The 14,911-nt window shown below is 32.4% G+C and overlaps 1 protein-coding gene across 1 annotated transcript in view; it reads right to left on the bottom strand.

The window, feature by feature from the left end:
- The window catches only part of LOC109537778 (unconventional myosin-XVIIIa), a 158,599-nt gene that overhangs the window by 131,351 nt on the left and 12,337 nt on the right, over positions 1-14,911 (bottom strand). The window contains exons 2-5 of the mRNA XM_019904657.2: positions 11,384-11,540; positions 4,536-5,113; positions 1,440-1,618; positions 1,056-1,237 (exon numbers count right to left, since the gene is read on the bottom strand). Of these exons, the coding sequence (XP_019760216.2) occupies positions 1,056-1,237; positions 1,440-1,618; positions 4,536-5,113; positions 11,384-11,521 (1,077 nt within the window). The 5' untranslated portion in view covers positions 11,522-11,540. The remainder of the gene's footprint in view (positions 1-1,055; positions 1,238-1,439; positions 1,619-4,535; positions 5,114-11,383; positions 11,541-14,911) is intronic.

Genomic DNA, 14,911 nt, shown 5'->3' with positions numbered 1-14,911 from the left:
GAAACGTCAGGAAGAAATTCCGATAGACCACGGCTTCAAAGCCCGGAAAACATTCCTAAATGTAATCTGACCGGCCGTGAAAGCCTTCATAGTCTATTTAATTTATTTTTCGTTTTTTTTTTTTAGAGTGACTACTATTGCGGGTGGTTCGGTGCATCATCCAATAGTTTTATTTTTTGTTAAATTACATGTATTTATGTTTTATCCTCATAGAAATGAGATATTTTTAAACCAGAATAAAGCTTACCATGCGGCAAATAACGTGCAAGCACTTTTATAAATTTCTTCTTGAACAATTATGCCATCAATAAGAAGGCTTGTCGGTATTAAAGGCCACGTATTTGCTATACATTTTACATATATATATCTTCCAATTTACGATTTTGATTTCACCAAAGCCGTTTTTCATTTTTTTCTGTCTAGTTTTAAATTTTCAAGAATTTGTGTTTCATAATATTGGTGCTTGGTGGAATCCGTTTATTAAAAGAGTCTCGTTTTCCCAACAATTTCTTACTTCTTGCTGCTTTCTTATGCGGTTTAAGACGTCAGTGTTTGTAATGTGGTTTGTTTAAAATACTGGCAATATTATGAGGTAACACAAGTAAATAAAAAACTGTAGTGTTAGAGTGATTTATTTCTGTTGGAATTGTCAATCGCGAAAAAAGTTGTAAAATAATAAAATCAACAAAGTGAAAATATACGTAAAGAATGCACTAATAAATACTATATAATTCCCAACCTGACCCTCCTAAAATCTTTGGACATTCTTTTGAAACAACCTGACAAAATAGGGCTTAATTTTAAATAACACCACTTGTCGAAATATCTTGCACTTGCGTAATGTAATTAATATTATGAGAAAACAAGAAATATTTACACTCGGCAAAAATCAATGGAGGACGCAACAGCAAACAATAGAGATTTATGAAACATTAAAAAGTAAAATTCCAGCTTAATTAATTTCAAACATTACCCATTGATTACGACCTGTGCAACTTACAAATAAAAGAGCCAATCAAGGAGTTAACGTAAGAACTATGAAATGATTCACTTACCTTCAACGTGACACTGTCTCCTGATGCCTTAATCATATCAATGATTTCCTCCCTTGCACGATTTTCAACAGTTACTCCGTTAACTTCTAACAGTTTGTCACCAGGTAATAAGCCGGTCTCATTATGATGTTGAACCATCGCCCCAGGTTCCGCGAATATCACAGCTCGCATGCTAACGCCACCTGGAATTAATGGAAAACCAAGATGTAGTCAAGAGAAAATCCAGTTTTGCAAGGCTTCTTCATAAACTAATGCGATAAAGCAAAATAAATAACTTGCTGAAATTTTTTTGGTTAAACTACCGTAAACGATATGAAATCAGTAGCGATCAACCAGCTAACACATCTTCACCTCAAGTAATATTATTGTCTCACAAAGCCTTACCTTCTAATGAATTATTTCCCGACCGTTCCAACACCATGGCCCGTCTCAGTGAAAAACCGAAATCACTTCTGGGCGGCTTCTGTCGTTGAACTACAAGTGTTCTTGGTTTCGGAAGAACTATGGGTATAATATTGGGAAGAGGTAGATTGATTTCATCGAAGTTTGAAGTTCTGGACCATCTGAAATAAAGAGAATACACTTATGAAAAATCCTATATTCTAAAAATAGGAAAGAAAAGCAAGTGAAATTAAGCAATCGTTGAACATTATTTGACTAAATTGAAATAAATAATAAATACATAGTAAGATAAAATAAGGTGTCCTCCAAATTTCTGCGAGCAAAAACATTAAAACTTTATATTAAATTAAAAGTGTTAGATTAGTCCAAGACAAACCCAGAGAATATTCAGTTTTACAGATTTACTTCATGGTTGTTTATCGACTACTGTAAGAGTACTGAAATTAACACATCGACCAAGACACAAGAGCTATTGGGATTTTGAAAACAGAAAATAAAACTGTGGATAAAATGGGAAAAAAGATAGGCAATTAAAAATGCAATAAAATTGGTGCCGCACAAAATTAATTTGAATTTGCGAATATGACCTATTCGTGGCAAATAGGTATTTGGTATTTCAATTTTTTGTGATAATATCAGATCTAAGGAAAAACCGACTATAAGTACACGTGAAGTGTTTTAAGTCGAAATTCCTTTTGTACGAAACTATCAACGACTTTGTTCCTTTAAATACGGCCCTGTTTGATTACTGGCAAATAATTAAATATATTTTCATTTTGGATTCAACGATGTATAACATATTAAAACTTTATCATTTAGACAGTCACTTAAATTGATCTTCCGAAATGTTATTATACTTACCTACATATATTTTCCAGAAAATTAATTTTACATTGATTCATTTTGACAAATGTTTAGTAAGATTAAATTACTAACTTATTATTCTGACGGATGAATGACTTCCGGCTAATATTTAAATAAACATCCAACAATTTAAACACATTAACATGAATTTTTATAATAATTAATATTATTCTCTTTTCGAAAAAAATGCTATAAACCATCACAACATAACATGCAATAGAATATATAGAATGCAATAGCTTCAGAATTCTAAGTTTTCTAAGAATTCTAAATAAGACATCAAAAATAAAACGACAATAATTTTTTTGGTACAAACATTCTATAACTTCTGTTTGAATCTCATTTCCCTTTCTGTTCCCATGTTAAATAGAATTATTCTACTCATTTTGATTTTTATGAAATATCTGCAAATTTGTTATAACAGCTTAAGCTTAATACATATATGACCACTGCAGGCTGCGAAGAAAATTTTCACCACCTCAGTCAGTCAAAAAGCCTCACTTTTGATGTATGAAGCATATTTTCCAATGTTATCTACATGATGTTGGAAAATACCACTTTTAAACCTTTGAATTGACGACATGCTTAAGAATGAGCGTAAATCCGCGTTTTCTAAAAGAGCTCTCGCATTTTTGGTCTTATTATAATTTATTAAAATGCATTTGCCATAATCATAGTGTAGTTTACTATTCACTTAGCTTTTCCATTCAAAATTGCAACAAAAATCTGTTTTCTATTGAAGATTTTGTGGAATATTATTAGAAATTGTAGCAAACTCCAACGTATTTTATTAACCGGATATGCGGTTTCTTACCACAGGATATTTATCCAGAAGTGAAATGTGGACCTAAAACATATTCACTCGCTTATAAAAATCGTATTCCATGGTTTCAGAAGTTTATTTGAATATTTTTGTTGAAAATATCGTCTAAATATTGTGGAAGCTCAGTTGGAAGTTCTTTTATTAAGCGCGTAAAACAATGAATTTCCTGTAGATTTCCAAGTCATGTGCTAAGCTGAACAAGTAGACGCAAAATTTTCGAAGATATATAAGAATATTTTTTATTTTTAAATCGTCAGTCAGTTCGAGCACTTTCGATTTTATTGTTTTGGTGCTACAAAATGACTCATAATTTTCTTTATTGTTTTAATGACGAGATTTTAAATGTATTAAATGCTGAATTTACCTTATATACATATTATACGGATTTCAAGTTCATAGTAAACATTTTGGAAATAGTTTTCATCTACCATAAACCGTTTACCAGTACTTAATGGCTCTACAAATACGTGGTTGTAGCAAGCCGACAAATTTTCGTATATTTTCCTACCAATAAATTTAAATGCAATTAGATTGTTTTTGAAAATGATATCAACAAGAGTCCTTCAACTAGTCACCAAAATCGACTTTTTCATCATCAGATAGATAAAACATGAGAAATGTACTTCAAATTTTTATTGAAACATTTATATATTTCCATTGCCACTCATTTTTAACTTGGTTCTGTGTTGAAACACAGAACATTGGTGTGGTCATTTTTGATATTCAATTCTTATATTTGAAGTGTGTGGGTTTAAAGAAAATGAGCAAAATTTTGATATTATATTTAAGTAAATCAAGATTCTTGAAAGATACTTTTTGTTTCACAATTTATTTTTATTTAAATTTTTTAGTTTTACGTTTCCTCTCATAGCTAATCTCTTATCGTCCTCACACAGTAACGATTGAAATAAGTTTCAAAGAGAAAAAAGAACATTACTATTAATTCCCAAATATTGTGTTCAAAAGAAGAATCGTCAAAATGAGAGTTAACTCAATGTTTCAGAAGTAAATATGTTGGCGTTTTATTCAGTTATTCTATAAACTTCACTGGAATATACAAGATGTACTCTCTATCAGCCTCAATTTCGCATAAACATACACAACAGAAATTTCCAACTAATTTCTTAAATGGAATTTCCAAGAGATCACAAAGTTACTATTATAAATCAACCAGCCTTTCTATTTTCTTAAATATTCATTAATTTTATTCTCTTCAGTTCAGTAATTAAAATGTCCATAATCAGAAAGATATATTCTAAATGATCTAATTTATTTTAATCAACTATTTTCAATAACGAATTTTCAATAAGCCGATACAGAAATATGACAAGATGTAAGCAAAGAAGCAAATTTTCTTCTCTATTGCAAATAAATAGTGGAAAAATTCTTACCTATGAAATCCTTGTGATTCTCCTACAGGGCTCAATGAAAACGGTGGAGTGGCAAATGAACTATTCGTAGTGTCAGTCAAACTATCTGCACTTGGGGAAGTTGATGTAATAACCAGCAACTGACTACTCATACTTCTTATATCAAACCCATTGTGGCCAGGTACATTTTGATACGTTATCAGTTCATTCTGCAACGTATTTCTGACTAAATTCACATGATCAATTGTGTCGTGCCCATTGTGACTAGATTGGTCCTCTTTGTGACCATTGACAGTACTTGGACTGGTATCCTGGGTTAAGGTAACTCTTGGTGTCTTGAGAATCCCCCTTTTGGGAGGCTTTGGAGGTAACGGTGGTAGATTTTTTTGGTTTAATGAATTTAGACTAGTTTCCGAACTATCTGATTGGGTGTAACCCCCTTCAAAGTTGTTTGATTGATTTGGAGATCCGGGTATAAGTGGGGATTCTGATGTTCGTTCCAGGCTCGCCAGAAAATCGGCAGTGTAGTCTGCTGTGATGCCTGATGGAAGTTTCTCCTTATCTTTACGCCGACCACGGATTTTCAGAGACCGTCGAACCTGAAACCAAATAAATGTCTTCAAAAAACATTACTTACTAAGAATGGACTATTATTTGTTGACTAACACCATTGGTATTCGTTCAAGTCAATTCGACACAAAATAGAATCCGCAAATAGAAAGAAAATTATATTAATATGTCACGCATGTAAAGCGATATACCCGGCGTTTAACCGAATTAATTAACTGTAAAATGCTGTTGATTCTCGCAAAGGAACCGCGGTTGAGTACTTCAAATATTTGAATAATGAATTTATTTCTCGCTTTCAATCTAATTACATAGCCTAACAATTAAACTTTAAGAAAATGTAGTATAATTCAATGGACAACCAAGAAAATTTTTAGGATAAATGTAAGGAAAAATGTAGGCTGGGAATTCTCCGGATTGTGAGATTATTTAAGGTCTCCACTCTACTTTTTTCATTAATTTAAGAAATACATTCAAACGTAACACTGCAAACGATTCTAGAGTTGAAATATTGTTTGTTTTATTTGTAAATCAGAGATTTAATGTGTCCTGTGTATCTAACATACATGGTATGGATGTTGCCCTTCGATAATTATCCGGTGCAATGTTGTACAATGCTTTAAGTACTCCTAGAAGACTCTGCTGCAACTATTTTCAATACTTGTTATAAGCAATACCTCCAAATTACTTGATCGTCGACTCTATTCCTGGGACAATAGTCCAGTGTCTCGAGCACTTTGCTGCCGTAAGTTTTTACAGCTTTTGTTATGTTACTGTGGCAGTCCCCGATAACTAAAATATGTTCGATATTTGTGTATATTTTGTGAGAGAAATTTCAAACTAAATCACAATTGGACAAATGCTTGTTATTCTTGACAAAAGCTATCTACCTGTAACTACCTGATAACAATAAAAAACATCGTTGCCTCTTTGAATTTACATAAAAAGGTTGTAGAAGTGTACTTTTTTAATCCTGTAAAAAAAATTGTTCATTTGAAGTTCCTAAAGCAGGTAATTTTTCTTTTCGAATGCTTAAATATTGCAATAGGCTATGAATCAAACATGGGACCATTTCAAAATTATCCGACTGATGGGTTCCTCTTATTGGATAATGTTTATTGTAAGAAAATGGTCATGCGTACAAATTATTCCGCTAATGGCAAAGAGTAAGTGTAATTTTCTTTAGATTTTTCTCGCGCAAGTGTATTCGAAAACAAAAGTTGAAAAATGAACCAGATAAATATGATATAGGTACTTACTTATACCTAAGACAATAAAGCATTATGAAGAACATTCCAAACTAGAACGTATGAGATATTCAACTGACTTCGAACTTCTAAGAGTTTTTATACATATACAGGGTGATTCAAAATTGGCGTCGTTCCTTTTAAGGGGTAATAGGGGCTCACTTGGAACGTACGAGAAAAATTTTTTTCGATAACTTCTAGAAGATATTATCAGTTGAAAATCGAATTTCAACTTTGTTATTAAGCATTATTTTGAAAGAATTCCATGTATAATTGGAAGCATATTGGAATACTTAAGCATTCAAAAAGAAAAATTACGATCTTTGCATCAAATTACGAAAACTTTTGATATTAAAAATGTCAATGCGGCAATTTTTTTTGCCATTAACAGATGGTTACATGTGGATACCCCTTGTCAATAATAACAATGATTTGTCAAACTGTGACTTACTTTGAATTTCCTTTCACGAATTTGCGAATATGCGATAAGTTCAGGGGAAATGCTACAGTAAAATAGCAGAAGCTGAAAGAACTGACGCCAACAAAGGGCGATGAGAGTGGTGCCAGGACGATAGTGGACGACAATAGATTTTCGGATTCCATACACAGAGTAACAAGTATTGGACATAATTGCAGAAGAGCCTTTCAGGGGTACTCAGAACATTGCACAACTGACACTTTCCCAGGCACCAAATAAATATCGGCTTCCTACCACGTATGTATCACATTAAACCAATGGATTACTGAACACCGGTATAAGTTGAGCAGGAATTAATTACCCGAATACGTGAATCTGCTCGAGAAGAGTGCATAATAAGGTGATTACACAGGCACTTGTTTGGAGTTACAGACTCAAATGTATGTTTTTGTTATTTGTAAACACATTAATAATTCGAGGTTATGAGTTTCGAAATAGGTTCCGTTATTCAACGATTCCTGTTGAATTTACCGTTTATCCTTGTCTATCTTATTGTCACTTTCTCTATTTATCCATGGTTACCCGAGCTTTAAATAATTACGAAGCAACAGGTGTTTACGTAATGTTAATTAGCCAAATTACCTTTAAAAACAGTGTTGCCGCTTTTCTAATACAGTTTTTGGAAAATTTCTCAGTTTTTAATAGCAATTCTTTCTTTTTACTATTTTTTCTGTACTCCTAATACACCGCCAGACAACACCTCCAGACGAATGACGCCAATTTTGAATCACCCTGTATATATCTATAAGTATGAGTCACATCTTTTAAATAATTGGAGTATAGCTATCGCCCACCTACCCATCTTCTAAGGAAGTTTAAGAACGTTCGCTGCTTTAACGTGACTTAATATGGACAAATCTCTTAATATAATCGCGTAACTGCCGGTCGTGCTTCCGGTACATTTCTGTTAGCAAGCCCAATCAAATAATGCATATTAACTATTTTGGCGTTGGTAAAATTGTATATTAGAAATAGAGCCATTGGACAGATGTTCGCAAAAGAAAACGTAGGTGTGAGACTGAAGCTTGAAAGACGAAAACAATAAAAACAAGTGATAGTCCAGATTGCTCCAGAATCCATAATAGCTTCATCATGAATAATGAATGCTATTTTAACTGTTTACTTTAGCTGTTTACAATTATTTATTTCAGCTGTCTCAATGTATGGCATTACAAACTATCGTTTTATAATTCTTCACTTCGTTATATCCGAGCTTTGCAAGCTCCAAAACAAAATAGAAAAATATCTTAAACAGTTTCATAATTTGCTGCTTTTCAAGAAACTCTCAGAGCTCATTTCCAAAAGCTTTAGGAAAATACAGTTGAAATTACGCCATACAAACTTTCTGAATGGATGAGTTAATGTCAAACTATGGAAACAACTTGAAAATTCAGACCCTAGATTCCAAATGAAGCATAAGGTCTTAGCTTTGCTGAAAAACCCACTTTCGATCTTAAATTATCAGCAGCTTCCGGCGAAACGTTAGGTAAGTAATTGACAATTAATAGAAAGGAATTTATTGTAATTTCAGATAGATTGTAACAGGAAACCTATAATATCTGTAGATAGAATAATGAGTAGATAATACATATCTCCAGCCAATAAAAATAAAACAAGACCTCAAATAAATCAAATATTTGATTATAATCTGCGAGTATTAAAATCGAATTAACAATTATAAATGCCCCCCGGGGTGAGCGGTGGCAAAAAAACTGGGTCATTTTTTCATTCATTTGCACAATTTCAGCGTCTAATATTTTATCATTTGCCGATTAAAACATTACCTAACATAAAATATAACACAAACATATTACATTATATGTTTATAATACGCCTAACCCACAGTAAGCAAATACCTCAGCAAGTGCACTTTCCATTATAATTAGCATTTTACTCAACGTTATGCGCTTTTTACCGGTTACACAGTTAGGAAAAATGCCTTATTAACTTATATAATAGGCGTCAAATCAGTTTGTCAATTACAAATTGAAATCGTTATTGTTGTTAAATAGTATTAGATATTCACGTGGATATTATCAATGTGTGCTGATTTGAAAAATATTGGTAATAATAGAAAAGTAGATATTCATTGAAACCGACTTGATTATTGTTGCCGGAGATTTTGATGACCGAATAAGTTAGATTTTATTTCATTTTGACATGCTCAAACACTGAAAGTTATAGTGTCGAACCAATCAATTTTGGGTATAACATTCGAGTTTTTAATATATTTATAAACTACAAAGGTATATCGGACATAATACCATACATCATATAGCAATAAGCAAAACACGTACCATCAAACTCATGCAGATATAAACCCCGACATCACAACATGAGGATGCAGAAGTCGAAAGTATATACGAGGAAATAGCAAAGGCTCGAAACAAAATAAAATGCAACTACGGTAAGAAAATCGGCAACAGAAATCACAGAGGCAACATGTTAGTAAATATGCTAGAAAAAGACACTCTATGCTACGAATACCTTCTATAATAAAAAAACAATGAAGAAGGTAGTCGTGAATAAGACCAAACGGGAAAACAAGAAATGAGACTGAGTTAATCCTCTCTAGCAATAAAGAACTCATATGAGATATAACAGCATTGAACTCATTCAATACTGGCAGTGACCATCGTATGTCGTATAACGAAAACATTAACGATGGTAGCAGATAAAAAAAACATTCAAAGACGAGGAACATAACAAAAGAAACCAAAGAAAATATAGAACGACGATGAATGTATAAAGACTGATGAGTATAGACAAACAAAAAGGAAAACAAGAAAAATTATAAGATAGGATCTTGAAAAATACTATGAGAAAATGGCTAAATATATCATAGAGATGAACAAAATTATGATATGCTTCAAACGGAAAGAAGGTAAACAACATATAATAGCTATGAGAAACAAAAATAAAGAAGAAAGTGATAAATACAAAATAATAGAAATAACTACGACGTTCTATGAAAATGTATATGGCACAAAAGTGGTAAAACCAGAGGAAATTATGGAGAGAAGGGTTGCAAACGTAGGTTCAGAAAATATAGAAGCAACAGATAACGAAGAAGTAATCCGCGCCGTAAGTTTTATGAGCAATAACAAGAGCCCGAGTGAATAAAATATCCTCATAGAAATGGTAAAGGAAGCTCAAGATATAGTTATCCCAAAGTTAACAAAACTATATAATACGTGTTTAAAAGAAGAGAAGATAGAGGTAGAGAACAGAAGGTTGTTACAAAACTACGGGACCATAAGCTTACTTTCCCATCTGTATAAACTTTTTATGAAGATAATAACAAACAGAATAACAAAAAACTTGGATCACTATCAACCTCCAGAGCAAGCAGCGTCCCGCAAAGGTTTCAGCCGAACAGTTCATCTTCTAACAATAAGGATCCTAATCGAGAAAGCAGCCGAATACAACCTACCCTTATTCGTGGCCTACCTAGATTACGAAAAAGCTAGAAAAAAGCGTTTGATAGCATAAAACACTGGGCAGTCATGGAAGAAATTGATAAGGCACGTATAAATAGTAAATAAGGCCTGCAGCTGCAAAAAGAATATACTAGGATACCCGACCAATCCCAATAAAGAGAGGCATACGTCAAGGAGACATAGATATTTTCCCCAAAGCCGTTTACGCTGGCGCTAGAAAGCGTGTTCAAACAACTTGAATGATCAAATAGAGGTATCAACATCAATGGACAAAGGCTAAATCACCTGAGGTTTTCTGATGATGTGGTGATAATAGCGGACAATAAAGAAGATCTTTGCAGAATGTTAGAAGAATTGAAAGAGAAATAAAAAAAATGTGAGATTAAAAATGAACATGCAGAAAACTAAAATCATGAGCCGGGAAGAAGAGACGATCATAAGTATAGACAACAATCAATTGGGAAACGTCGAGGAGTACATATACCTTGGACAACAAATACAAATAGGAAAAGGAAATAAAGTTGCCGAAATAGAACGAAGAAGGCGTCTAAGCTGAGCAGCTTTCTGCAAACTTTCAAGAATGCTAAAAAATATAAAGATCGAATACGCACAAATTGATCAAAAGTGTTCGACCAGTATATTGCCAGTATTAACATATGGACCTTTCCAAAAAATGCAATACAAACATTATAAAGAACACAAAGAGGTTTGGAAAGGACAATGATGGGTATTTCCTTGAGAAATAGGAAGACAAGTGAATACATAAGACAATATACACAGGTCAAGGATGTAATAGAAAGGGTAACCCGGATGAAATGGGGCTTTGCGGGGCCTGTAGCAAGGAGAGAAGACGAGTGATGAAACACCAAAATAATACAATGGAGACCATGGCTGGGAGGAAGATCAAGAAGTAGACCGATACCCATGGTACAAGATGGTACATCAAGCGAACGGCAGGACTAAAATGGATGGAAATAGATAAAAATCCCGCGAGAGATGGAAGTCGTTAAGGGAGACCTATGCTCAAATATGGACGCAAGAGGGTTGGCAAAAATCGATTTTTAATAAAACATATATCGTTGCCATCGTCGTTCTCTAAGACCAAATGCAAATAGTGATAAATTTTATTGAACTCACCTCTAATCTCAAAAGATCTTCGGCCGACAAACTGCCCCGGTCCATTTTTTGTTTATCTTTGCGATCCTTCTTATCTCGCTTCCGTTTATCTTTGTCATCGCGGTCGGAAGTCACACCCTTTATAAAACTCTTGAACATGATGTCGGCTTAACTGAAACTAAAAAAAAAACTCGAATTTAAAAAATTAAACAAAAATATAAATTATGCAATAATATAAATCAAGATAATTTGATACTACTGCTGTTGTAAAACATTTAAATTCGGAAATTGTTTGAATTGTGGAGGTTTTAATATACAGTATAATTGCTACAAGATTCTAACGAATGAAGTAGGAAGAGCATAAAAAATCAGTCAAACAATATGCGAAATTAAGGTGCAATGATTTAGTCATTCTTCGCTAAATATCAATATTTTGAAATCACGGGGGCTCAACATCTACCGATTACATAACAGATACTATTGTTAGTAGAAAAATAAGTTGGCAAGTGATCTAGATTTTATAAAAATAAATATTCCGATATGTGAAAACTTCCAGGAATTGTAGTGGTAAATAAAATTGTCAAACACCTGGTCATTTAAAGTCTATTAACCTGTTTTTCCGATTTTAGGTAGTTACGACATTATTATTATTTTAATAAAATGAAGATAATTTTATATTGGCTATCTATATCTATTTATCTCAACCGTTCTGGCAACAACATTTAGGTATACGTAAGCTATCAAGCAAACTAAATATAATAATGCTTATCAAATCGTTAATAGTTTCATAGTAGTCATACTCTCAGTATGCAGGGACATATTTTCATGCAAGGAAAAACGAAATTAATTCAGAGTATGATTCTAATACAATAGATGGTCGCCAAGCTTTAACCATTCAACCATTCAAAAGTGTATCTTTATGCCAATAATTCTATGGTGTACAAACTGTACAAGGTAGACGGTAAGCAGGTGGAAGTCATTTAATAGAAAATATTGGATCCTAAGCGAAAATTAAATTATTAGATTTAATATAATTATAGTAATATTGTAGAAACGTGGCTTTTCTATAATATATCAAACCAATCTATACTACCGTCAATAAATAATGTTACAGAAAATGTTGATTGTGGAGTTTACAAAATCGTAAATTTAATTATTTACCGAATTGAATAAAAATATATTCAATTAAGCTTGAGTTACTCCCAACCCCAATTAATTTATTTCCGCATAGATCATTAGGCATAACAAGCAGCTTTATTACAGAACATTTGTGACAATAATTATGACATCAAAATTGTGAATAAATCAACTTCAATGTATTGCATTTTCAGTTTAAGAAGGAACAATTAACTTGCCGACTGCATAGAGAGATAATTAGAAACCGTGTTCAATTTTTTTTTACTATAGTATGTGACTACACTGTAAAATATACAAATTACAACTTAGTATATGCTTGATTTAACCTTCAATCGGCTAGTTAGACCAAACTTGCATGCACCATTTTGTTCTTATGAACATTGATTCAAGTTCAACATTTTTGAGAAATTTCATTACTTTAATAAGTCCTGCTTGGTTTAATTATCAAATTCAATCAACTAATATTATTTTTGGCTATAAGGGATTTAATGGGATTAAATGGTAAAGTTATTAAATACTAATATAAAGAATTACATAGAAGCACATATAAAATTGTGCACAAGGCAGATATAAACAAATATGCAAAATTAAAAAGAAACCGTTAAAATGCAAATAAGAACACAAATAAGTGAGTACAGATGCTAGGTTTGAAATCGTTAAAATGTTGCAAATTACAAATACAAAGTGAATTGAACTTTTTGGCACCGAAATTAACATTTTGATAACTTGTAGACGGAAAACGACTTCCTCGGAAAATAAGAGACGCAAGATAGCATTTCAACCAATATCCCAAAAATTTCAATTATAGAAAATTTTAAAAAATCATACATATTTCGTGTTTTCCCAATAAACAAATAAGCATATTATTTGCCTATGATTCAAAATGCATTAAATAATATCTCTTATTTTTATTAAAGTCTTGCAGAAACTAACTACTTAATTATAAATAAAGATTTATCGGTTTACAGGACTCAACAATTTGAAGGAAAAAGTTATACAAACTCGCATGTATTAAGAGTTTGTATAACTTATGTTTGTTTGATATTGTTAAACTTACACCATCTATCAGCCAGCTTACATCCCTTTTATCAAACCCTCAAAAAATTAATTATTGATCGTTAACAGAAATAATGTAACATTTAAGGTCGGTTTAGATATCATAATTGCAAAATCCCTAATAACCACCGTATGTTACAAACGGGTTCAAATAGGTTTCGGCTTCGTTGAATACACAGTCTAGACTGTTTTTTGTGGGAATGGAATTGAGATTGGAATCTTATCTGATTTCAAGCAAAATTGATTCTTTCCAAAAGTAATTGTCTGTTATATACTTACTCTAACAACATAACCTTTATTTCACCTGTTACCTCAGAAACTCAGTACACTGAGGTGTAAATCAGTTTTTTGTACAACTGTACAATTCTCTGGTATCTATAAGAAGTTGTTTATTTGTAACTGCTAATTTCTTATTTCCATGAAATGAAAATGTTCTCAGAAAATCAATCAATCAGTCCAGTCAGATTAGAAGACATTGTGTAAAATGATTTGTTTGCAAAGTAACACTAGATAAAGTCACCGCCTGTTACAAATCTAGGGCAAAAGTGAAGTAAGCCGAAATCATTGACCTTTAATTATTCTTTGGGGATGCAAATTTACGGCCTATGAATTTATGAGATAATGCCGTGCAAATGGTCTGCTATGCATGCGGATTTTGAGGTACTAATGTTCTTGCAAAGGATGCCAAAATGTACCTAATAGTGAACGTTCTTAACTCAACAAATAGGAAGCAATCCTTTTGAAACCCGTTTTAGGCAAATCAAAATGTTAATTTCTTGTCGTACATGGAGTTGTTTGGCGTAACACATTGTTGAAATATTTAGATTTTTTTTAGAAAGTACCATGTGATTATTGAAATTCACTATTTGACGCTCTGTATAATCACTATACAGGGTGGCTATTTTCTGAATCTTTGTATGGGTAACTTCTACATTTTAAAGATAGAGAATCCGTTAAATGGGCAAAATTGGGCAGAATTCGATTGCCTATTCTTTACCGTTTTCAAAATTTAGATACCCGACTTGGTTCCTGAAATATCCTGAAAAGACAAGAAATCAACAATTTTTTAATTATCATACAATTCGTAAACTGCTTAAAGTAGAAAAAAAGTTAAATTTGTCTTTGGTAGAACTTTTTGCGTTGCATCCAATAAACTAGCACTCGTTATCACAGTCAACTTGATTTACGAGATAAAAAATAAACTGACGGTTTTTTAAATGGTAATCATACTTGGCTGTGGGCCTTTTGAAATCCTTATTTTTTCTGAATTTAACGATATAATTGTTTGTATGTTTTTTCTCCTTTTGTTGCCGTAAAACTTCAAAAGAAGATAAAAATGCGTAGTAGGCTATGGAA

The sequence above is a fragment of the Dendroctonus ponderosae genome, unplaced genomic scaffold (genome assembly GCF_020466585.1).
Source record: "Dendroctonus ponderosae isolate FM_Combo_2020 unplaced genomic scaffold, Dpon_F_20191213v2 Dpon_F_20191213_4, whole genome shotgun sequence".
NCBI classification, from domain to species: Eukaryota; Metazoa; Arthropoda; class Insecta; order Coleoptera; family Curculionidae; genus Dendroctonus; species Dendroctonus ponderosae.
This window is presented reverse-complemented; position numbering and strand designations above follow the sequence as displayed.